General features: G+C 45.9%; 1 protein-coding gene across 2 annotated transcripts in view; it reads right to left on the bottom strand.

Annotated features, from left to right (window-relative positions):
• Positions 1–593: 593 nt before the first annotated feature.
• Positions 594–26,927, bottom strand: part of REXO2 (RNA exonuclease 2) — a 52,961-nt gene continuing 26,627 nt past the window's right edge. Inside the window, exons 2-8 of one of the 2 annotated variants that reach the window (XM_073560714.1) lie at positions 13,284–13,367; positions 12,662–12,739; positions 11,261–11,372; positions 9,278–9,386; positions 9,128–9,193; positions 8,581–8,634; positions 594–882 (exon numbers count right to left, since the gene is read on the bottom strand). In XM_073560714.1, coding sequence (XP_073416815.1) covers positions 798–882; positions 8,581–8,634; positions 9,128–9,193; positions 9,278–9,386; positions 11,261–11,372; positions 12,662–12,739; positions 13,284–13,367 — 588 coding nt within the window. In that variant the 3' untranslated portion in view covers positions 594–797. The remainder of the gene's footprint in view (positions 883–8,580; positions 8,635–9,127; positions 9,194–9,277; positions 9,387–11,260; positions 11,373–12,661; positions 12,740–13,283; positions 13,368–26,927) is intronic. The other variant, XM_073560715.1, reaches the window with a different exon arrangement.

Genomic DNA, 26,927 nt, shown 5'->3' with positions numbered 1-26,927 from the left:
TGATTGAGGATATTGTCACATCTGCATGTAGCTGGAAAGTGGGGCCTGGAGTTGGTTACTGGTGGGCCCTTGGCAGCCCAGTCCAACATTGTCAAAACGTGAACAGGAAAATGATGAGGACGACTGTTTAATACCAATTCTAATTGAACCCTGAAATGTATTGGATGATTCATGGATCAAATAGCTGTTGTGAATTTTTTCCTTTAAATGCCTTACAGGCAGGATGCAAGTTTGCGCCAGCATAGGGAACCCATTCTCAGCAGGGGCAGACAAATCATTGCTGCAACCTGTGCCGCCAAACAGGAGCCCGACCGGTAAGGGGGACACTACCCCCAGCAAGGAGCTTCTGTCATAGCAGAACTATTGGACTGGAAAAGGCCCTTATACTGTTCTTGCACAGGAGACCTTTCTGTCTGTGTCCACCCCTGATCCTCAGGATGTGTCAGCTGGGAGGCCCCATTTGATCCCTATTAATTTCTAGAAGGCCCACAAGTTATTTCTCACTGTAAACCTGCGTGGAATAGTAGCTGGAATGAAGCATTGTTGGTGCTGATGATAGAAGCCGCTTTCACATTTATGTGCCAATGAATAAAGACTTTTGGGGGAACAATTTATTGATAATAACAAAATTCAAAATAAGCAACTTTATCAAACACGTAAAACTTTCCTGTGCTCCAACTCTTCCCCCATTTACCCTGGAAGAAACAACCACACTTGGGTTTTACCAATGAACGTGCATAGTAACAAGGCCGGCGTCTGTGCTGAATACACCGCATTATACTGGGAAGCTCGCAGTCCTACTTCTCATCAGTCACCTTCTTAAAAACGTGCTGCCTGTAAAAGTGAAGTTCCTTGATGCTTTCTCGGATATCATCCAAAGCTCTGAAAAAGGCGAGAATGAAGCATAAATGAGTGTGGAGGGCAGGAAGGTTTTATCCTGAAGCGATGAGAAACATTAATCAACCCCTTTCTGACATCAGATGTAATGATCCGTCCATGTGTCCTGGGCCAATTTGACCATGGACGGATTATTACATCATTGCAATCGCCCAAACTCATGGGGGGTGCGCAGGCAATCGCCGCCGGGTGACAGCTGATTCTGACAGCTGACACCCGGCACTTTAATCCCTGAAATACTGTGATCAAACAGGATTGCAGCATTCCAGAAGCCGACAGAGGGCTGACAGCCCCTCTGCCTTTGGATCAGAGATCGTAGCCATAGTGACCAGATGTCGTCATGATGACATCAGGGTCACCAGAGCTAGGCAACTTATTGATCATGTGCAGTGCATGATCAGCAAGTCTGTGTCAGTGCAGCGCTGACAGCTTCAATGGCATGGCGATGGTGCTTCATCTGCACGCTATAGAAGCAATCAGTCTGCAAAAAAAAAATGATTGTCCCACAGTGGGACTAAGTAAAACAGTTAGAAAAAAAAGTTCAAAAAAAAAAAATGTAAATTGGAAACTTATTTAAAAAAATAAAATATAATAAAAAAAACAATATATATTCTCTCTAAATAAATATTTGAATAAAAAAAAATCTAAACAACAAAAGTACACATTTGGTATTGACGGGTCTGTAACGACCCAACCTATAAAACTGTCCCACTAGTTAACCCCTTTAGTGAACACCATTAAAACAAACCGTCATACCGTTGAACAAAAAGTAGAATAACACGCGATCAGAAAGACGGATATAAATAAACATGGTACCGCTGAAAACGTCATCTTGTCCCACAAAAAACAAGCCGCCATACAGCTCCATTACCGGAAAAATAAAAAAGTTATAGCTCGCAGAATAAAGCGATGTAAAAATAATTATTTTTTCTATAAAATAGTTTTTATTGTATAAAAGCACCACAACATAAAAAAACAATATAAATGGGGAATTGCTGTCATCGTACTGACCCCGAAGAATAAAACCGCTTTATCAATTTTACCACATGTGGAACAGTATAAACGTCACCCCCCCAACAAAAAGAAATTCATGAATTGCTTGTTTTTTAGTTCATTCTGCCTCCCAAAAATCGGAATAGAAAGCGATCAAAAATTGTCATGTGCCCGAAAATGGTACCAATAAAAACGGCAACTCGTCCCGCAAAAAACAAGACCTCACATGACTCTGTGGGCCAAAATATGGAAAAATGACAGCTCTCAAAATCTAGTGATGCAAAAACTATGTTTTGCAATAAAAAGCGTCTTTTAGTCACCGTAATCCATGTCTGGGGGATAATTAGTTTTCAATCTGGACGGTGCCAAGATGCGACTGTCCAAGCTGAGAACCACTGGTGAATGAACTGCTGGGAACACCGCGTCAGTGACTGAGGGTGACGTCATTGAGCTTACATTCGGCCACTGATGCTCCTTTCCTAGCCGGGCTGAGCTGTGGTGACTTCAGTGAGATCTCCGCTAGCACCGTGAGAACTAATTATCCCCCAGACGTGGATTACGGCGTGGGACAAAACGACAGACTGGTATGGTATATTGCTGCTTTTTCATTTATGTTTTATTACAAGAGAACTAGGGCTTCGTTGGAATAGGCGTTTCGTGAGTATAACTGTGTGTTATTTTTAAATAAAAGTTAAACTGTTTTGTTTTTTTATAATAAAAACACTTTATTCTGTCTGTCTCTTTATTTACTACTTGGCACTGCAACAGGGCAGGTGGGAGCAGGGCTGTGGAGTCGGTAAGCCACAGTTGCGACTCCGTCTCCTGGATTTTATCAGGCTCCGACTCCTTCATAAATGGCCAATTCATAACAACAAATTTACTGTTGTAAAATATTAAACATCGTGCTTATTCAGTTTCTCACCATCATATAAGTAATCAGACCACTTAGAGCAAAAACTACATTTATTAGAATACAATTAGAATATAGCAAATAACTTTTATAAACTTTTCTAAACTGTAAGTAAATATGCAATAAACACTTTTATGCAGTTAATAAGAAGAAATCTATAAATTTGTCCTCAGAAAAAGTATTGCCTCTGTCAGATCCTCCTTCATGGATGCCCTCAAATCTGATCTAATTATTTTGAGAGCAGAGAACAACCTCTCTACACTAACTTGTGTTGGTGGCAAAGCAGTAACCACTCGGGAAACATCTCTGACAATGTCAGGATACAGAGGAATCGCTTGTTGCACTGTTATTTTTGATGAACGGTCAAATTTCTCAATTTCTTTTAGTGCACATGAAAAATTCTGCTGAAATGTACTGGCTGTGTTCCTTGATGGGGATGACTCTTCTTCTATGCGGGAACGGTTTGCACGGTCCTTGTGATCCAAATATTTTTCGAAATTAAATTCTTCATCAGTTGATGATGAGGGTGAAGATGTGGCAGGACGACCAAATTCTTCTTGTTCCTCCTGACTGTTCTGCAACCCTTTCATCCTTACTGCTATTTCAAACAGAGCTTCTTTTCCTTTACTTAGCTGTTGATCATCTAGAAGAATCCGATGCATTGGGTCTACATAAACAGCTGCCAAAAGAATGTTATTTTGTAATAGTAGCTGCTCTCTCCGTTTCATTGATGTAGCAATGCCACTTGCAATTAACCCTCCTCTTTGGGACAGGAGAAACATCAGGTTCTTCCACTCCTTTAAGAAAATACCTGGAGTTAAGTCCTCTGCTTGTAATTTTTTAGTCACTGTAAATGGGTGCTCTAGCAATTTTTCCAGCTCAGTCACCTGATTCCACTGACTTTCATTTAGCGTCAGTTGAGGGTTAGCCATGTCTACAAGAAAGGTTTTCAGTTCAACCAAGCGCTGAATCATTAAGTAAGTACTGCCCCATCGTGTGGCTTGATCAATAATTGCCCCTTTTCCAGCACGTCTCTTCAAAATTGAGTCAACTTTAGGGGTTCTGGCAACAGTAGCCAATTTTCTCACCTTGCCAATCAGTGCAGCAGCATGTCCTTCTTGCAGACTGTCTCTTATAGCCAGCTGTAGCGTATGCACAACACAGCGCATGTGATGAATGAAAGAACATATTGACACAGTTTCAACAAGATCATCTAAACTATCATGTTGCTGTTCATCTGAAGCAACTTCAGAAGCAACTCCTCAGTTACAATACTGTGTTCCTCTATTTCAAACATTTCTGTGTCTGTGGACCCAGAATGTTCTTCTAGCTGCCGGTCACCATCATTACTCTCATTCATTAGCTTAATAGTACTTATCATATTTGAAGCATTGTCAGTTACGACAGAAAGAACTTGCTCTTTTTTAAGTTCATAGTCTTGCAGAACCTTTTCCACCAAGACCTGGAGAAACTCACTGGTGTGATGAGCTTTGGTATCTTTTACTGCCAATGTCTTGGTAACTATTTCATTTTTGTCACAAACAAATCGGACATTGATGGCAAAATAGTTCACTCTGTGACGTGTGCAGGCATCCATTTTAAGAAACAGAAAGCGTCCCTTGAGAGTTTTTTTAAGTTCTTCCTTTTGTTTAAAAGCTTCTTCGATTACTAATTTTCTAATACTCTCTCTCTCCAGAGAAACACCAAGCTTGCGGGCCATTTCCCCATTCAGACACATAAAAGCTGGTCGTGAAAATAATGAAATAGGCACACTATCCTTTACAACAAGCTCTATGATGTTTTTTAAATGTATCTACTGTCATTGTCACAGTAACTTTGTCACTGACAAAATATCTTGCAACTGATGGCTGCAAAGTTCTCTGCTCCTTTGTTTGGCTGGAAGAGCTGGGCACTGGTTCATTGGTTTGGATGCAGTCTTTCTCATCCACTGCTTTCAGTACTTCTGGATGAAAGCGCTGTAAATGTCTCTTTAGATTAGAAGCTCTGGTAGGAGCATTTTTATCTTTGCTGAATATGCACTCATCTTGGCTTCACAACATTTGTTTTCGTCTGGATCATTTGTCATACACTGACAGACATAATGTTTTCTATCTTGAGTGATGGTGAAATGTTCAAATACAGCTGATTTAATGTGATGCTTCTTTGACATTCTCAGGTTTTTAATTCTGCATTCACAATCCAAATGACAATTGTTTTTCCTAAAAACAATTGTACAAAATTATTGCCAGGTCGTACAACTGATATAGTGGTCAGTAATACTGTTATTATTCCTCATGTACTCACAGTTAACTGATGCAAAGTTTGTTGAAAGGATAATACTTCTTACAGTCTTCCTCTTCTGAGTAGCAGGCAGCTGTGAGATGCTTGGAAGACGCACACCTAGTATGATCTAGTCTAGAGGAGGAGCTTTACTACTAAGAATTTGCAACACATTTTCACTTTCAGTTTCATACATTGTAAGTAGGGGGGTTGGGGCAGCATGAGGTTAACCAAGTATAAGATTAGATAAGGGCAGTGGAGAACAGTGACACACAAGAAGTAAGAAATGTCTCTATCTCCAGCAGAACTGCTTATCACTGTTGTTCATAGTTTGATAGAACATATATATTTGAGTAACATTTATAAAATTCATATGAAAGTTCAATTATGAAATATTAATACATTTTTTTAAAAGCTGGAGTCGGAGTCGGTACATTTCTACCGACTCCGACTCCAACCAAAACTAACTCCGACTCCACGACTCCGACTACACAGCCCTGGGTGGGAGGAGCCGGGCAAAGCGCCAGAATTGGTGCATCTAATAGATGTGCCTTTTCTGGGCAGCTGTGGGCTTCAGTTTTAAGGTTGGGGGGGGTCAATATCCATGGTCCCTTACCAGCCTGAGAATACCAGCTCCCATCTGTCAGTGTTAGCAAGGCTGGTTGTCAAAAAAGTACCAATGCAATTCTATGGGGGTGTGAAAATCACTGACCTCACATGGATAATAATAATAATAATCTTTATTTTTATATAGCGCTAACATATTCCGCAGCGCTTTACAGTTTGCACACATTATCATCACTGTCCCCGATGGGGCTCACATTCTAAATTCCCTATCAGTATGTCTTTGGAATGTGGGAGGAAACCGGAGTGCCCGGAGGAAACCCACGCAAACACGGGGAGAACATACAAACTCCTTGCAGATGTTGTCCTTGGTGGGATTCGAACCCAGGACTGAGCCACCGTGCTGCCCCTGGATGGCGTCAATGTCAAATCTGTGCACTTCATAATTAACATTAGAATGAACAGGAGATGTTTTGTAATTTATTTCTCCGCCTGTGATGAGACACTGATGACTCACGTACCACTTATTTACGTACGTGAAATCTACGGATGTCTGAACAAGGCCTGATATTATATCTGCAGGTTAATAGATTTTGGGAACATGACAGGTACCTTTTATACAATTAAAATCCAGGTTATACTGAACCTCTTCTCACAATACTATAGGTCAGTCTCATCCTCTCCCTGCTCTACAACATATTGCCTGCAGATTGGACAGCACTTTCATAGTGATAGGTTCCCTCTAAATAACAAATTGTATTATGAACAAGATTAAAGGGGTTGTCCAAGACTTTGATATGTCACTACATATATATGGTGCTGTGTCTTGTAAACATCAAAGTTGCCTTTAGTCAGCTGACAGGTGGGATGGGGTCCGACCTCTCACTCCTCTGATCTGAATGTCCTACTCTCCGCACAGCTCATCTCCATCAGATGATTGGCGGCTGCACACTCGGTATTACCAGTCCATCTGAAGGATCGGCTGCTGTCAGGGAGACTAATCTCATATGTAACCGGTCTAAATACTATGTTAGCCAGGGGTGCACATTTGGTAGCCACTGTGTGCTAGAACAGCTTGGTCCCATTCACTTGTATAAGACTGAGCTGCAGTACCAGGCAAGTGTATGCAGGGGACGTCATGCTTGACGAGGGGCACGGCTTCTTCAGCTTATCAGTCTGTCCTAAGGATAGGCCGTCATTAGCAAAGACTTGAAAAAAAATAACACTTACAAATATAGACACTTTCGGGGAGCAATTTTTGTTTTTACTTAAAGGGGTTGTCCGGTGAAAGTAAGTCACAGGGTAGGAGAAAACTTGTTAACCAGTGGGGTGAGAACAATGAGACCAGCACGGCGCATATTTATGCCTGTTAGAATAGAGCGGCAGTGAAACGTGCGACCATCGCTCCACTCATTCCCTAGGGGGACTCTGAACGCTGCCCTCAGTTTTTTCCAGCAGCCCCACACATAACAAATGAAGTGGTGGTTGGGTATTTGATCAGTAGCCCACTTTTGTAACAGGTATAAAAGCTTGATGGTGATAAAAAAAAAACAAAACGGCAATCTAGGTGGTCATACACCCGCCAATCCGTAATTTAGTACCTATTCTGTGGATAGCTACTTGTTTCCTCTTTAAATCCATGTATTTCAGACTAAAAATGACTTATGCCACTGGGTTTCATTAGAAATGTCGCACTGTTTGCCTTCTATAGCCTCGGTGCTGCAATTGTGCAGTGTAAACTAGATACCGATCATCTGATGAATGTGGAACACACTCGATTGTTCAGTGAAATGATTGCTAAGCTAGCTCATTAGTAATCACTCAGCAGCACATTGTCCTGTGTAAACAGGAACTGTGCTGCCGAGGACAATTCTGTGCACATCAGAAGACAAGTCGGCCTGCCTGAATAAGCCAGCAATCTTTGCAGCCAGTGTAATGCCATGCGTACAAAGTAGCACAAAAATAAGACGACTGCCCAAAAAACATATTCTAATTCCTCAAAGGAGTGAAACTCCCTTCACTTTTCCTCTTTTCTCTACAGGGATCCATTTTCCATTTTTGCCAAGAAACATGCAGATGAAGTCGCGGCCAATATAAAGTCATGTGACCAAAGACGGGAGTTTTCATTCACCTTTTTGGAAAACTCCCTGCTGCACTGCTGACATCTAGTGGCAATTTAGGGAACTACACATGTGGATGTAATAACAGATTTGTGGGACTGTGAGGGCGCAGAACCTAATGCATTGTGATCGCCAGGATGGAAACTGAGAAAACTACCATTTAGGTCACAGAAGGGGGCTCATCGTCAGCCCATCGATACCTCACAATGCTATTGTGAATTAAAACAAATAAATAAAAAAATCTAAATAATAATAAACAGTCAGATTGGTTACCAGAGCCGTTATGGAGTAGATCTCATTTATTAATCAACTGAATTTGTGTGGAGGGAGAGCTGAGATTTTTTTTTTTACTTTTCTTCTTAGGCTAAGTTCACATTACGTTAAGCAGTCCGTTCAACGCATAGCGTTGAAGGGCTGCGTTAACGGTATAGCATATCGCGATCGCGATATGCTATACCCGCTAGCGCAGATGATTCATCTGCACTAGTGGTGGCGGAGCCTCAGATGCTGCAGCCCGCGTCCGAGGCTCCGTCAGTGAATGATGGCACATCGCGAACACGTGCTGCTTTACGGTATGCGCTGCGATGTGCCCAACAATGGGGCTCAATGGCAGCGTTAACAGACTGCCTAAACGCAGTGTGACCCCGGCCTTATTCTGGTCACTGTGGGGTATAAATAATTTTATTAAACAGACTTTTTACCATTGCAACAATTTTGTGTGTGTTGTTTTATGGAAAACAATGATTTTATTATTATGGGAGTGGGTTATGTAGGGGTGTGGACCAGTTTTCGGTGGGGGTGAGATATCACACGTACCTATGAGAAGCTGCTTTCATTGGTGCCCGTTCATAGTCCGCAGGATACCAGCGTCTGAGAAAGAGGAGAATCTTTGTGAGTCTCTAACTCTTTCCTTTACGTTTCAAGTAAAAACACCTGGAAAACGTTCAAAGATGGGAACATATGTCTTTAGGTGTTATAAGTCAGACACTGTAATTGCTCTCCAACCAGTGCACTGAGCCATGTACTGCCTCCATTGTAAAGAGGAGCCGTACTCCCGTAATGCCTGGGGCTTCTCTATACATCACTATGTGAGGACAAGCAGAACTCATGGCCCGGCGTTTGTAGGTTGGCGGTAAGTCACCACAAAAGGATTCCATCCCAGACATTACTCTGCATAAATCCTAAATAAGTCACCTTAGGATAAGATTTGTCTGGGATAAGAAAAAAGAGCTGTGACCACCTGACGGACGCCGTTTCGTAGACCACATGGCACAGAGCAGTGATCCGGCGGCGTCCTGCACTGCACGGCATAAGCCCCATTTAGAGAGCAACTATCAGACACGAAACACTGAAGGCTTTTTACCCCAAATGATCCACCAGCGTTCCTTCCTTCTTCTCTTCACCAACCCCGAACCGTCTATGCGCTGGACTGACAGCGACAGCACAAAAGATAGGGGAGAAGTGGCATCATATAGGGGACCGAATAACCAATTGCTGCATAATCATTACTTACCTGCACAACTCTTTAACAGTGCTGACATCAATTATCCTGTAATGCAGATGTCTCATAAACTGAGGCATGTATTTGTTCAGGAACGCTTTATCCACGTGCACAGAGTTCCCTAAGAAACAGAAACATTATACTTCAATAGTTATGTGCTGGGATAAGGTGTTATCTAAGCATGCTCGGGTGCTAACCGAGTGTCTTCGTTGTGGTGGAATAATATGTTCGACTCCCATGCCTGCTGTCTGACAGCCGTAACACATAAAGAGATTACATAGCGAACAGGCAGTCCCCGCATATGTTGCAGATGTTGAATGGCCGTGGCAATCGAACATATTATTCGAGCACGCCGAAGACACTCGGTTAGCACCCGAGCATGCTCAGATAACACTTGACTTCTGAAACAGGAGAATGAAATGGAAAAAAGCAGAACTTACACTGGTACATGAAAAAACAGCAACGCTTAAGGTCTTTACATGAGGAGAGGAGACAAGAAAGGATGAAAGAGCGACAACTGCTCAGAAGACGCATAGATGAAGCCAAACCACTGTAATGAAGCTTCCGCTCACTCACGTACCAGTGGTGAGGGACGCTTATTTCCATCTTCATTCTCCGGTCTCATAATCACATCACTTTTCACAAGCTTTTCTGCAGTGTTGCAGCAGTGTCAATGTTTTTGACTCTTTTTTTTCTATACATTTTACTGAATTTGACCCAGATTTCAGCAAATAAATCGATATTGTATCCCAATCAGAGCTAATGGGGTATAAGGTCCTGGGACCCTTCCTGCAGGGATCTATTACCATCCCACTGGTCAGATCCCCCCAGCTCATCCGAAGGATCAATGTGACAACAAATGCCCAAACAGCAGTGCGCAGGAATAAAGGAACTTCTATATCATGCTGCTGTTTGGGGGCTTCTCTTCTCATGTGTGCACAGGGGTTCAGTCACTGCCCTGGGAAGCGTCATTAGCTTGTGTGTGTCACTGGTAATATCCCAAAGCTGGCGGTGAGCAGCAAAAGCCCCTATTATCAAACATGGATGCAGCGACTTGCAGATCCCCTTTGCTATTTTATCACCAGCAGTGCATATACAGATTTTTACAAGTCATGTGAACAGGAATAACCCCCTCCAAAATCCTTGAATGACCAGACGATGTACAGCATGTTAAATAACTGACCCTGTGCTATAGGATTTAAAGGGGTTGTCCGAGAGTGAGATATTGGTGACCTGTTCTTAAGATAGGTCATTCATTTGGTAACTGATGTGGTCAGACACCCAGCAGCACACCTTCTCCTCCGCTGATACCTGATGCTGTGGCTGCCCGAAGTATGGAGCAGGAGCACCACAGCGCCATACAACGTACAGTGGTTATTTATGAGCACTGCAGCTCAGATCACAAGGCAATAGGAGCTGTGCTCTTCAGAACCGTTCTGTACCTGAGGACGGCTCCATATAGTCCATTTTTTCGGCTCGCTATACTAAACTTCCAGCAGCCACTACACAATGTAATAAACTGATCACTGAGGGCAAGAGCCCCCACTGATCGGGCATTGGTGACCCATTCCAAGGACAGGTCATCAATATACTATGCCTAGAAAACCCTTTAACCAGGCAAAAGTCGTCCCATTTTTTTAATTCATCAAAAACAAAAAATTATAACTTAATTACAGAAGAGTAAGATCAGCATTGCCGAGTGGACGATGGTAAATGGTGGCGTAGATGTGAAACTGTGATACAGGCAGACACTGCTGTGACTAATTCTACAATACAGTACTGAATATAAAGGTCTCAAGATCAGAGAGTTCTTCTTTTTCTATACATTCCTTGGCTTTATCTCATATGATACTGCAGCACCGTGCCAGGTCCGAGCGCTGCGGATGCTCAGCACAAGGCTGACGTCTGTTCCTGCGATGCTTCCAATGGTATGAAATGCAGGAGTACAACGATCTGTGAAGAAGGGCTGGCCTGTAACCAGTAAAGAATACCCACCAGCCAGGGGGCAGATGCCAGGCGGAGTGTGCTTCCTAACGAAAGACAGGAACTCGTACTCTGCTTGTGCTAGCGATATCTTGCTGTCCCTCACAGCTTGTGTAAGGCCAGACTGCAATCAGAAAACAAAAATGGAATTAGTGGAGCACACAACCCTAATAACACCATGTGTAATGTCTCACAAAAATCACCTATAGGTCCACAATATAGACATGGGACAGCCTTTTATCTCTGTGCATCAGTCTACACTTGGGATATAGAAGGGTTTGTAATGTGACGCAGCAAACCTCCGCTGCACTGCCCTTGCTCCACAGTGACTCATCCAGGTCAGGCCAGGAGATCAGAGATGTATTATTATATCTCACACACTGATAATCCTGCCCTAAGCTATAGTAGGGGTGTGTTCTTCTTTCCTCTGAGTGTTGCTGCTTGCTTATGATTGGTCAGCATCCCACAGGTCGAAGAAGGATACACCCCCAGTGCAAACTACTGATAACACTCACTTGGACTTAATAAATATTAGCTCATTAGTAGAGGAGCGAATTTGCTTGGGTCCCCGCTTATTCGGCAAGCTATGGCTGCAGAGGGAACCCGGCTTCCTGGATTGAACCGGCTAATCGGCTCCGCAGATGCATGTGTCGCGGCTGTGTCACAGTCATAGCAGATGCATGAAGAGCCCAACAAACTGGCTCTCCATGCATGTGCTGTGACACAGCTGCGACATATACAGCTGCGGCACTGATCAGCTGATCAGCCGGCGCGACCCAGGAAGCCGGGTTGCCTCTGCAACTTATTTGGTAAGTGCTATAGCTTGCCGAATAAGAGGGAACCCGAACAAATTCGCTCAACTCTACTCATTAGAAAATACATTGCATGCTAATATCTCAGCAAGAGGTGAAATATAAAAAAGTTTTATTCACTATTACATAATGTCTCCAATTGAACATGAAAAATGTGGTGAAATGTTCTCTTTAAGGATGGATTCACACGAACATATTTTATGGTCTGTACATGAGCTGCAATGCCAGGACTGACCACAGGTCTTCTGACCCGAAGTTACAACCTCATAGACACATATGAAGCGGACAGTTTGGGTCAGGAGATCCCCGATCAGTCCGGGAATGGCAGTCAGTGTAGGGACTGTGAATTATGCTTGTGTGAATCTTGCCAAATCCTTTGTTCACACTTCCATCTTGGCTTTTGTGTAGAAGTCATGATGATGCATTGGAAAAAAAATCACCGATCGACCATATTGACTTTAATAGGATTGTCAGTGCGTATATGTTTTCACTGAAAAAATAGAGCCACAAGATTGTCATTTTTGCTGTCATAAATACGGGAAAGCTCAACACAGATCCACAAAGCACTGGAGCCGGGGTGGTGTGTGGCATACAACATTACCTTTCCATGATGATTCTTGCACCAGTTGGACATGGTGTCCAGTAACTCATCTGGCTGCTTAATAATCAAATTAGGGCCCTGCAAAAAGAAAAGTTACAGCACTATTACAACTCTTCAAGATCACATACATGTTTTTCTGATTTATCTTATTTTCTATTTATATGGTGTGACAAGGTCACTGGTAATTATTAGAGGAGAGATATGTGTCTCTAAGGATGCTAGCGCCAAGTGATGTGAGCCTAGGACAATGCTCCAGCACACTAAGTGTTGAGAGGGGTTAACTGACCATGTTAAAGGCTGGGTGTTTTTTTTTAGAACAGCTAAAGAGTGAGTGGGAGGCTTATCACAGTATCTCCGCCCCAGGGTGGGGTCCAGAAGGTAAGCCTTCTGACTCATTCAGGGTTCGGTGTGGCTGGAGAGGAGATCTCCACAGCTGTGTCTATGGTAAAGAGCTGATCCTTGCTGTTTATACTGAGCGGGCAGATCCCCGCAGCCACATGGACTGGGCTATGTGTTATTTTTTTTGTTTTCTCATTATGCAAGGAAAGGCCGTGTTTATTTTCCTGGATGACTGACATAGAGGAGCTTGTCTCAATACAACCTGGCGATGGCGCCCACTTACCTCGGCAAGTACATTGAGGTCGGAATCTGTTATTAAACAAGCCATCTCTATAATCTGGTCCTTCTTTATGTCCAGTCCAGTCATCTGCAACACAGGGAAATCAGCAGGAGCAACATGTTACATCCCAGACACTTAGAGACCACTCCAACCAGCAGAGCCAAGCCTGCAGAAATCCCGGATCACTACGACCACAGGGGCCGTCCTAGTCTAACAGGCGACACAGAGAGGTATGGTCACAATGAAGCTATACGTCACAACTATGCTAGCCTACAGCGGTCACACAGGAGTTTGAACAATTTGGAAATTCTTGTCATTGCCTCATGATTTCAGTGGATGTGTGAACCATACAGAGTGCAGGGGGCTGTAGAGGCCGTCATACTGAGTGGGGGTCATCATACTATGTTTGGTGGGCTCCGGAGGCCATCATACTGAGTGGAGGTCATCATACTATGTTTGGTGGGCTCCGGAGGCCATAATACTGAGTGGGGGTCATCATACTATGTTTGGTGGGATCCGGAGGCCATAATACTGAGTGGGGGTCGTCATACTATGTTTGGTGGGCTCCGGAGGCCATCATACTGAGTGGAGGTCATCATACTATGTTTGGTGGGCTCCGGAGGCCATCATACTGAGTGGAGGTCATCATACTATGTTTGGTGGGCTCCGGAGGCCATAATACTGAGTGGGGGTCATCATACTATGTTTGGTGGGATCCGGAGGCCATAAATCTGAGTGGGGGTCGTCATACTATGTTTGGTGGGCTCCGGAGGCCATCATACTGAGTGGGGGTCGTCATACTATGTTTGGTGGGCTCCGGAGGCCATAATACTGAGTGGGGGTCGTCATACTATGTTTGGTGGGCTCCGGAGGCCATCATACTGAGTGGGGGTCATCATACTATGTTTGGTGGGCTCCGGAGGCCATCATACTGAGTGGGGGTCATCATACTATGTTTGGTGGGCTCCGGAGGCCATAATACTGAGTGGGGGTCATCATACTATGTTTGGTGGGCTCCGGAGGCCATCATACTGAGTGGGGGTCATCATACTATGTTTGGTGGGCTCCGGAGGCCATAATACTGAGTGGGGGTCATCATACTATGTTTGGTGGGCTCCGGAGGCCATAATACTGAGTGGGGGTCATCATACTATGTTTGGTGGGCTCCGGAGGCCATAAATCTGAGTGGGGGTCGTCATACTATGTTTGGTGGGCTCTGGAGGCCATCATACTGAGTGGGGGTCGTCATACTATGTTTGGTGGGCTCTGGAGGCCATCATACTGAGTGGGGGTCGTCATACTATGTTTGGTGGGCTCTGGAGGCAATCATACTGTTTTGTAAACAGTAGGAACATAATACTGTGCTGGAGGCACTGTGGCAGCATTATACTGTACAGTCAGGGAGCACTGTTATACTCTGTCGGGGACACTGTTGTGGCATTATACAGCGTTTTGGGTGCCGTGGCAACATTATAAAGTGTTCTGGGCACTGTGGCAGCATTATACAATGTTCTAGGTACCATGTCAGCGTTATACAGTATTTTGGGCACCGTTATATAGTGTTCTGGGCACCGTGGCAGCTTTATACAATATTCTGGGCACTGAGGCAGCATTATACAGTGTTCTGGGCGCAGTGGCAGCATTGTAGTGGTCTGGGCACTGTGGCAGCATTATACAATGTTCTGAGCGCCGTGGCAGCATTATTTAGTATTCTAGGCGCAATGACAGCATTATACAGTGTTCTGGGCACAGTGGCAGCATTACTCAATGTTCTGGGCACTCTGGCAGCATTATACAGTGTTCTGGGCACTGTGGCATCATTATACAGTGTTTGGGCACTGTGGCAGCATCATACTGTGTTCTGGGCGCTGTGGCAGCATTATTTAGTGTTCTGGGCACAGTGGCAGCATTACACAGTGTTTGGGTACCATGTCAGCATTATACAGTATTTTGGGCACCGTTATACAGTGTTTGGGCACCGTGGCAGCATTATACAGTGTTGTGGGCACCATGGCAGCTTTATACAGCGTTATAGGCACTGTGGCAGCATTATACAGTGTTATGGGCACTGTGGCAGCATTATACAGTGCTATGGGCACTGTAGCAACATTATACAGTGTTAAGGGCACTGTGGCAGCATGATACTGTGTTTGGGGCACTGTGGCAAAATTATACTGTGTTTGGGGCACTGTGGCAAAATTATATTTTGTTGGGGGCACCGTGGCAGCATTATACTATATTGGAGGCACTGTGGCAGCATTATACTGTGATGGGGGCACTGTGGCAGCATTATACTGTGATGGGGGCACTGTGGCAGCATTGGTCTGGGCACTGTGGAAGCATTTTACTGTGTTTGGGGCTCTGTGGAAGCATTATACAGTGTTCTGGGCACCATTGCAGCATTATACAGTGTTATGGGCACCGTGGCAGCACTATACAGTGTTTTGAGCACTGTGGCGACATTACACAGTGTTATGGGCACTGTGGCAGCATGATACTGTGCTTGGGGCACTGTGGCAAAATTACACTGTGTGCAGAATTATTAGGCAAGTTGTATTTGAGAGGATTCTTTCTATTATTGAACAACAACTATGTTCTCAATCAACCCAAAAGACTCATAGATATCAAAGCTTAATATTTTTGGAAGTTGGAGTGGGTTTTTTTTAAGATTTGGCTATCTGAGGAGGATATCTGTTTTTTCAGGTAACTATTACTGTGCATAATTATTAGGCAACTTAATAAAAACCAAATATATAAGCATCTCACTTGTTTATTTTCACCAGGTAAACCAATATAACAACACAACATTTAGAAATAAACATTTCTGACATTCCAAAAAAAAAAAATCAGTGACCAATATAGCCACCTTTCTTTACGATGACACTCACCTTCCTTCCATCCATAGATTCTGTCAGTTGCTTGATCTGTTTACGATCAACATTGCGTGCCGCAGCCACCACAGCCTCCCAGACACTGTTCGGAGAGGTGTAATGTTTTCACTCCCTGTAGATCTCACATTTTATGAGGGACCACAGGTTCTCTATGGGGTTCAGATCAGGTGAACAAGGGGGCCATGTCATTATTTTTTCTTCTTTTAGACCTTTACTGGCCAGTCACGCTGTGGAGTATTTGGATGCATGTCATGGAGCATTGTCCTGCATGAAAATCATGTTTTTCTTGAACGATACCGACTTCTTCCTGTACCACTGCTTGAAGAAGGTGTCTTCCAGAAACTGGCAGTAGGTCTGGGAGTTGAGCTTCACTCCATCCTCAACCCGAAAAGGTCCCACAAGTTCATCTTTGATGATACCAGCCCATACCAGTACCCCACCTCCACCTTGCTGGCGTCTGAGTCAGAGTGGAGCTCTCTGCCCTTTACTGATCCAGCCTCGGGCCCATCCATCTGGCCCATCAAGAGTCGCTCTCATTTCATCAGTCCATAAAACCTTAGAAAAATCAGTCTTAAGATATTTCTTGACCCAGTCATGACGTTTTATCTTACAGTGGCATGCCAAAGTTTAGGCACCCCTGGTCAAAATTACTGTTATTGTGAACAGTTAAGCAAGTTTAAGATAAAATGATCTCTAAAAGGCCTAAAGTTAAAGATGACACATTTGTTTTGTATTTTAGGCTAAAAAGTAATACACATTGTAATTTTTTCACATTTTAAAAATTACAAAAAGAAAAATGGTCCGATGCTAAAGTTTGGGCACCTTTGGAGATTTGTGTGCTCAGATAACTTTGACCAAGGTTTCAGACCTTAATTAGCCTGTAAGGGATATGGCTTGTTCACCCTCAATGTTAGGAAAGGCCAGCTGATGCAGATTCCACAGGTTTAGAAACACATAGCCTCCTCTAACCTTGTGCGAAAAAACAGCCACCATGGGTTCTTTTAAGCAGCTGCCTAGCACTCTGAAAATGAAAATGGTGGAGGCCCACAAAGCAGGAGAAGGCTATAAGAAGATAGCAAAGCGTTTTCAAGTTGTCCTTTCCTCAGTTCAATATGTAATTCAGAAATAGCAGTTTACAGGAACAGTGGAGGTCAAGATAAGGTCTGGAAGGCCAAGCAAAATTTCAGAGAGATCTGCTTGTAGGATTGCTAGAAAGGCATATCAGAACCCCCACTTGACTGCAAAAGACCTTCAGAAAGATTTAGCAGATTCTGGAGTTGTGGTAATTGTTCTACTGTTCAGAGACACCTTATCAAATATGGCCTTCATGGAAGAGTCATCAGAAGAAAACCTCTCCTGCACCCTCACCATAAAATTTAGCATCAGAGGTATGCAAAAGAACATCTAAACAAGCCCAATGCATTTTAGAAACAAGTCCTGTGAATCGTTGAAGTTAAAATAAAACTCTTTGGTCGCAATGATCAAAGGTATGTGCAGAGAAAAAATTGCATAGAATTTCAGGAAAAGAACATCTCTCCAACCATGAAGCATGGGGATGGATCAATCATGCTTTGGAGTTGGGTTGCAGACAATGGCACAAGGAACATTTCACAGGTAGAGGGAAGAATGGAGTCAAGGAAATTTCAACAAATTCTTGATGCAAACATAACACCATGTGTAAAAAAGCTGAATTTGAAAACAGGATGGCTTCTAGAAATGGATAATGATCACACACATCAAAACCCACAATAGACTACCTCAAAAGGCGATAGCTAGAGGTTTTTCAATGGCCCTCACAGTCCCCCGATTCGACCATCATTGAAAATCTGTGGCTAGTCCTCAAAATAGCAGTGCATGCAAGACGACCCAGGAATCTCACAGAACTGGAAGAATTTTCCAAGGAAGAATGGATGAAAATCCATTAAACAAGAATTGAAAGACTCTTGGCTGGCTACTAAAAGCGTTTACAAGCTGTGATATTTTAAAAGGGAGTGCTACTAGGCACTAACTATGCAGGGTGCCCAAACTTTTGCATTGGCCTATTTTCCTTATTGTAATTTTTAAAATGTAAAAAATGACAATATATAATTTTTTTGGCCTAAAATACAGAGAAAATGTGTCATCTTTAACTTTAGCCCTTTTAGAGATCATTCCATCTTCAACTTGCTTAACTGGTCACAACAACAGTAATTTTGACCAGGGGTGCCCAAACTTTTAAATACCACTGTATGTTTCTTGTTGAAAGGTGGTCATTTTTCAGCCTTCCTTACCTTGGCCATGTCCCTGAGTATGGCACACCTTGAGGTTTTTGATACTCACGTTGCAGCTCTGAAATATGGCAAAACTGGTGGCAAATGGCATCTTGGCAGCTTCACGCTTGATTTTCCTCAATTCATGGGCAGTTATTTTGCGCTTTTTTTTATCAACACGCTTCTTACGACCCTGTTGGATATTTGCCATGAAACGCTTGATTGTTCGGTGATCACGCTTCAAAAGGTTGGCAATTTCAAGGCTGCTGCATCCCTCTGCAAGACATCTCACAATTTTTGACTTTTCAGAGTCCGTCAAATCTCTCTTCTGACCCATTTTGCCAAAGGAAAGGAAGTTGCCTAATAATTAAGCACACCTTATATAGGGTGTTGATGTCATTAGACAACACCCCTCCTCATTACAGAGATGCAAATCACCTGATTTACATAATTGGCAGTTGGCTTTCAAGCCTATACAGCTTGCAGTAGGACAACATGTATGAAAAGGATGATGTGATCAAAATACTCATTTGCCTAATAATTCTGCACACAGTGTATACTGCGTTAAGGGCACTGTGGCATCATTATCCTGTGTTGGAGGCACTGTGGCAGTGTTATACTGTGTTGAGGACACTGTTGCTGTGTTGTACTATATTGGGGGCACTGTCACAGCATTATTCTGTGTTGGAGGTACCGTGTCAGCAGTATACTGTGCTGGGGGCATTGTGGCAGCATTATACTTTGTTGGGGGGCACTGTTGCTGTATTATATCGTGTTTCGGGCACTCACTATGGCAGTTTTATACTTTGTTGAGGGCACTGTTGCTATGTTATACTGTATTGGGGGCACTGTGGCAGCGTTATACTGTGTCCTGGGCACTATGGCAACATTATACACTGGGTCTAGGCACTGTGGCAGCATTATATAGTGTTCTGGGCACTGTGACAGCATTATACTGTGTTCCGGGCATTATAGTGTTCTAGGCACTGTAGCAGCATTATATAGTGTTCTGGGCACTGTGGCAACATTATACTGTGCTCTGGGCACTGTGGCAGCATTATACTGTGTTCTGGGCACTGTGGCAGCATTATACTGTGTTCTGGGCACTGTGGCAGCATTATATAGTGTTCTGGGCACTGTGACAGCATTATATAGTGTTCTGGGCACTGTGGCAGCATTATACTGTGCTCTGGGCACTGTGGCAGCATTATACAGTGTTCTAGGCACTGTGGCAGCATTAGTGTTCAGGACACTGGTGGCAATATACAGTGTTTGAGCACTGTGGCGGCATTACACAGTGTTCTAGGCAATGTGGCAGCATCATAAAATGTTCTGGGCACTGTGGTGGCATGATATAGTGTTCTGGGCACTGTAGCGGTATTATAGTGTTCTGAGCACTGGGGCATATTATATAGTGTTTTGGGCACAGCTGCAGCATTATACAGTGTTTTGGACACTGAGGCGGAATTATAGTGTTCTGGATACTGTGGCGGCACTATACAGTGATCTGGGCACTATGGCAGCATTATATAGAGTTCTGGCACTGTGGCGGCTTTACGTAGTGTTCTGGGCACTGTGGCAGCATTATACAGTGTTCTGGTGGACACTGTGGGGTATTATATAGTGTTTGGGCACTGTGACGGCATTATACAATGTTTGGGCACTGTGACGGCATTATATAGTGTTTGGGCACTGTGGAGGCATTATATAGTGTTTGGGCACTGTGGCGGCATTATATAGTGCTTGGGCACTGTGGCAGCATTATACAGTGTTCTGGGCACTGTAGCGGCATTATATAGTGCTTTGGGTACTGTGGCGGCATTATATATTGTTCTGTGCACTGTGGCGGCATTATACAGTGTTCTGGGCACTGTAGTGGAATTATATAGTGTTCTGGGCACTGTGGCGGCATTATATATTGTTCTGTGCACTTTGGCGGCATTATACAATGTTCTGGAGACTGTGGTGGCATTATACAGTGTTCTGGGGACTGTGGTGGCATTATACAGTGTTCTGGGGACTGTGGTGGCATTATATAGTGTTCTGGGCACTGTGGCGGTATTATATACTGTTCTGGGCACTGTGGCGGCATTCTATATTGTTCTGTGCACTTTGGCGGCATTATACAATGTTCCGGAGACTGTGGTGGCATTATACAGTGTTCTGGGGACTGTGCTGGCATTATACAGTGTTCTGGGCACTGTGGCGGTATTATATATTGTTCTGGGCACTGTGGCGGCACTGTAAAGTGTACTGGGCACTGTGGCAGCAATATATAGTGTACTGAGCACTGTGACAGCATTATACAGTGTACTGGGCACTGTGGCATCATTTTACAGTGTTTGGGAACTGTGGAAACATTATATATTTTTCTGGGCACTGTGGCAGTATTATACAGTGTTCTGGGCACCGTGGCGGCATTATACAGGATTCTGGGAAATGTAGCAGCATTATACAGTGTACTGGGCACTGTGGCGGCATTATACAGTGTTCTGGGCACTGTGGCGGCATTATACAGTGTACTGGGCAATGTGGCAGCATTATACAGTGTACTGTGCACTGTGGCAGCATTATACAGTGTACTGGGCACTGTGGCGGCATTATACAGTGTACTGGGCACTGTGGTGGCATTATACAGTATACTGGGCACTGTGGCGGCATTATACAGTGTACTGGGCACTGTGGCAGCATTATACAGTGTACTGGGCACTGTGGCAGCATTAAACAGTGTACTGGGCACTGTGGCGACATTATACAGTGTACTGGGCACTGTGGCAGCATTATACAGTGTTCTGGGCACTGTGGCGGCATCATACAGTGTACTGGGCACTGTGGCGGCATCATACAGTGTACTGGGCACTGTGGCGGCATTATACAGTGTACTGGGCACTGTGGCGGCATTATACAGTGTACTGGGCACTGTGGCGGCATTATACAGTGTACTGGGCACTGTGGCGGCATTATACAGTGCACTGGGCACTGTGGCGGCATTATACAGTGTTCTGGGCACTTTGGCGGAATTATAGTGTTCTGGGCACTGTGGCGGCATTAGTGTTCTGGGCACTGTGGAGGCATTATACAGTGTACTGGGCACTGTGGCGGCATTGTACAGTGTTCTGGGCACTGTGGCGGTATTATACAGTGTTCTGGGCACTGTGGCGGCATTATACAGTGTACTGGGCACTGTGGCGGCATTATACAGTGTACTGGGCACTGTGGCGGTATTATACAGTGTTCTGGGCACTGTGGCGGTATTATACAGTGTTCTGGGCACTGTGGCGGTATTATACAGTGTTCTGGGCACTGTGGCGGCATTATACAGAGTACTGGGCACTGTGGCGGCATTATACAGTGTACTGGGCACTGTGGCGGTATTTTACAGTGTACTGGGCACAGTGGCGGCATTATACAGTGTTCTGGGCACTGTGGCGGCATTATACAGTGTACTGGGCACTGTGGCAGCATTATACAGTGTTCTGGGCACTGTGGCAGCATTATACAGTGTACTGGGCACTGTGGCGGCATTATACAGTGTACTGGGCACTGTGGCGGTATTATACAGTGTTTGGGCACTGTGGCGGCATTATACAGTGTTCTGGGCACTGTGGCGGCATCATACAGTGTACTGGGCACTGTGGCGGCATTATACAGTGTACTGGGCACTGTGGCGGCATTATACAGTGTACTGGGCACTGTGGCGGCATTATACAGTGTACTGGGCACTGTGGCGGCATCATACAGTGTACTGGGCACTGTGGCGGCATCATATAGTGTACTGGGCACTGTGGCGGCATTATACAGTGTACTGGGAACTGTGGCGGCATTATACAGTGTACTGGGCACTGTGGCGGCATTATACAGTGTTCTGGGCACTGTGGCGGCATTAGTGTTCTGGGCACTGTGGCGGCATTAGTGTTCTGGGCACTGTGGCGGCATTATACAGTGTACTGGGCACTGTGGCGGCATTATAAAGTGTTCGGGCACTGTGGTGGCATTATACAGTGTACTGGGCACTGTGGCGGCATTATACAGTGTACTGGGCACTGTGGTGGCATTGTACAGTGTACTGGGCACTGTGGTGGCATTATACAGTGTACTGGGCACTGTGGTGGCATTATATAGTGTTCTGGGCACTGTGGCGGCATTATACAGTGTACTGGGCACTGTGGCGGCATCATACAGTGTACTGGGCACTGTGGCGGCATCATACAGTGTACTGGGCACTGTGGTGGCATTATACAGTGTACTGGGCACTGTAGCGGCATTATACAGTGCACTGGGCACTGTGGCGGCATTATACAGTGTACTGGGCACTGTGGCGGCATTATACAGTGTACTGGGCACAGTGGCGGCATTATACAGTGTACTGGGCACTGTGGCAGCATTATACAGTGTACTGGGCACTGTGGCGGCATTATACAGTGTACTGGGCACTGTGGCGGCATTATACAGTGTACTGGGCACTGTGGCGGCATTATACAGTGTACTGGGCACTGTGGCGGCATTATACAGTGTACTGGGCACTGTGGCGGCATTATAGTGTACTGGGCACTGTGGCGGCATCATACAGTGTACTGGGCACTGTGGCGGCATTATACAGCGTTTGGGCACTGTGGCGGCATTATACAGTTTACTGGGCACTGTGGCGGCATTATACAGTGTACTGGGCACTGTGGCGGCATTATACAGCGTTTGGGCACTGTGGCAGCATTATACAGCGTTCTGGGCACTGTGGCAGCATTATACAGTGTACTGGGCACTGTGGCACCATTATACAGTGTACTGGGCACTGTGGCGGCATTATACAGTGTACTGGGCACTGTGGCGGCATTATACAGCGTTCTGGGCACTGTGGCGGCACTATACAGTGTACTGGGCACTGTGGCGGCATTATACAGTGTACTGGGCACTGTGGCAGCATTATACAGTGTCCTGGGCACTGTGGTGGCACTATACAGCGTTCTGGGCACTGTGGCGGCACTATACAGTGTTCTGGGCACTGTGGCGGCACTATACAGTGTACTGGGCACTGTGGCGGCATTATACAGTGTTCTGGGCACTGTGGCAGTATTTTACAGTGTTCTGGGCACTGTGGCGGCATTATAGTGTTCTGGGCACTGTGGCGGCATTATACAGTGTTCTGGGCACTGTGGCGGCATTATACAGTGTACTGGGCACTGTGGCGGCATTATACAGTGTTCTGGGCACTGTGGCGGCATTATACAGTGTACTGGGCACTGTGGCAGCATTATACAGTGTACTGGGCACTGTGGCGGCATTATACAGTGTACTGGGCACTGTGGCAGCATTATACAGTGTTTGGGCACTGTGGCGGCATTATACAGTGTTCTGGGCACTGTGGCGGCATCATACAGTGTACTGGGCACTGTGGCGGCATCATACAGTGCACTGGGCACAGTGGCGGCATTATACAGTGTACTGGGCACTGTAGCGGCATTATATAGTGTTCTGGGCACTGTGGCGGCATCAGTGTACTGGGCACTGTGGCGGCATCATACAGTGTACTGGGCACTGTGGCGGCATCATACAGTGTACTGGGCACTGTGGCGGCATTATACAGCGTTCTGGGCACTGTGGCGGCATTATACAGCGTTCTGGGCACTGTGGCGGCACTATACAGTGTACTGGGCACTGTGGCGGCATTATACAGTGTTCTGGGCACTGTGGCGGCATTAGTGTTCTGGGCACTGTGGCGGCATTATACAGTGTACTGGGCACTGTGGCGGCATTATACAGTGTTCTGGGCACTGTGGCGGTATTATACAGTGTTCTGGGCACTGTGGCGGCATTATACAGTGTACTGGGCACTGTGGCGGCATTATACAGTGTACTGGGCACAGTGGCGGTATTTTACAGTGTTCTGGGCACTGTGACGGCATTATACAGTGTACTGGGCACTGTGGTGGCATTATACAGTGTACTGGGCACTGTAGCGGCATTATATAGTGTTCTGGGCACTGTGGCGGCATCAGTGTACTGGGCACTGTGGCGGCATCATACAGTGTACTGGGCACTGTGGCGGCATCATACAGTGTACTGGGCACTGTGGTGGCATTATATAGTGTTCTGGGCACTGTGGCGGCATCATACAGTGTACTGGGCACTGTGGCGGCATTATACAGTGTACTGGGCACTGTGGCGGCATTATACAGTGTACTGGGCACTGTGGCGGCATTATACAGTGTACTGGGCACTGTGGCGGCCTCATACAGTGTACTGGGCACTGTGGCGGCATTATACAGCGTTTGGGCACTGTGGCGGCACTATACAGTGTACTGGGCACTGTGGCGGCATTATACAGTGTACTGGGCACTGTGGCGGCACTATACAGCGTTCAGGGCACTGTGGCGGCACTATACAGCGTTCTGGGCACTGTGGCGGCACTATACAGCGTTCTGGGCACTGTGGCGGCACTATACAGTGTACTGGGCACTGTGGCGGCATTATACAGTGTCCTGGGCACTGTGGCGGCATTATACAGTGTTCTGGGCACTGTGGCGGCATTATACAGTGTTCTGGGCACTGTGGCGGCATTATACAGTGTACTGGGCACTGTGGCGGCATTATACAGTGTACTGGGCACTGTGGCGGCATTATACAGTGTACTGGGCACTGTGGCGGCATTATACAGTGTACTGGGCACTGTGGCGGCATCATAGTGTACTGGGCACTGTGGCGGCATCATACAGTGTACTGGGCACTGTGGCGGCATTATACAGCGTTTGGGCACTGTGGCGGCATTATACAGTGTACTGGGCACTGTGGCGGCATTATACAGCGTTTGGGCACTGTGGCGGCATTATACAGCGTTCTGGGCACTGTGGCGGCATTATACAGTGTACTGGGCACTGTGGCGGCATTATACAGTGTACTGGGCACTGTGGCGGCATTATACAGTGTACTGGGCACTGTGGCGGCATTATACAGCGTTCTGGGCACTGTGGCGGCATTATACAGCGTTCTGGGCACTGTGGCGGCACTATACAGTGTACTGGGCACTGTGGCGGCATTATACAGTGTACTGGGCACTGTGGCGGCATTATACAGCGTCCTGGGCACTGTGGTGGCACTATACAGCGTTCTGGGCACTGTGGCGGCACTATACAGTGTTCTGGGCACTGTGGCGGCACTATACAGTGTACTGGGCACTGTGGCGGCATTATACAGTGTTCTGGGCACTGTGGCGGCATTATACAGTGTTCTGGGCACTGTGGCGGCATTATACAGTGTTCTGGGCACTGTGGCGGCATTATACAGTGTACTGGGCACTGTGGCGGCATTATACAGTGTACTGGGCACTGTGGCGGCATTATACAGTGTACTGGGCACTGTGGAGGCATTATACAGTGTTATGGGCACTGTGGCGGTATTATACAGTGTTCTGGGCACTGTGGCGGCATTATACAGTGTACTGGGCACTGTGGCGGCATTATACAGTGTACTGGGCACTGTGGTGGTATTTTACAGTGTTCTGGGCACTGTGACGACATTATACAGTGTTTGGGCACTGTGGCGGCATTAGACAGTGTTCTGGGCACTGTGGCGGTATTTTACAGTGTTCTGGGCACTGTGGCGGCATTATACAGTGTACTGGGCACTGTGGCGGCATTATACAGCGTTCTGGGCACTGTGGCGGCATTATACAGCGTTCTGGGCACTGTGGCGGCACTATACAGTGTACTGGGCACTGTGACGGCATTATACAGTGTTCTGGGCACTGTGGCGGCATTAGTGTTCTGGGCACTGTGGCGGCATTATACAGTGTACTGGGCACTGTGGCGGCATTATACAGTGTTCTGGGCACTGTGGCGGTATTATACAGTGTTCTGGGCACTGTGGCGGCATTATACAGTGTACTGGGCACTGTGGCGGCATTATACAGTGTTCTGGGCACAGTGGCGGTATTTTACAGTGTTCTGGGCACTGTGACGGCATTATACAGTGTACCGGGCACTGTGGTGGCATTATACAGTGTACTGGGCACTGTAGCGGCATTATATAGTGTTCTGGGCACTGTGGCGGCATCAGTGTACTGGGCACTGTGGCGGCATCATACAGTGTACTGGGCACTGTGGCGGCATCATACAGTGTACTGGGCACTGTGGTGGCATTATACAGTGTACTGGGCACTGTGGCGGCATTATATAGTGTTCTGGGCACTGTGGCGGCATCATACAGTGTACTGGGCACTGTGGCGGCATTATACAGTGTACTGGGCACTGTGGCGGCATTATACAGTGTACTGGGCACTGTGGCGGCATTATACAGTGTACTGGGCACTGTGGCGGCATTATACAGTGTACTGGGCACTGTGGCGGCATTATACAGTGTACTGGGCACTGTGGCGGCCTCATACAGTGTACTGGGCACTGTGGCGGCATTATACATCGTTTGGGCACTGTGGCGGCATTATACAGTTTACTGGGCACTGTGGCATTATACAGTGTACCGGGCACTGTGGCGGCATTATACAGCGTTTGGGCACT

Source organism: Dendrobates tinctorius, unplaced genomic scaffold (assembly GCF_039654945.1).
Source record: "Dendrobates tinctorius isolate UK_male_01 unplaced genomic scaffold, ASM3965494v1 ptg000303l, whole genome shotgun sequence".
NCBI lineage: Eukaryota > Metazoa > Chordata > Amphibia > Anura > Dendrobatidae > Dendrobates > Dendrobates tinctorius.
Note: the sequence above shows the minus strand (reverse complement) of the source record. Positions and strands in the feature narration are given on the sequence as shown.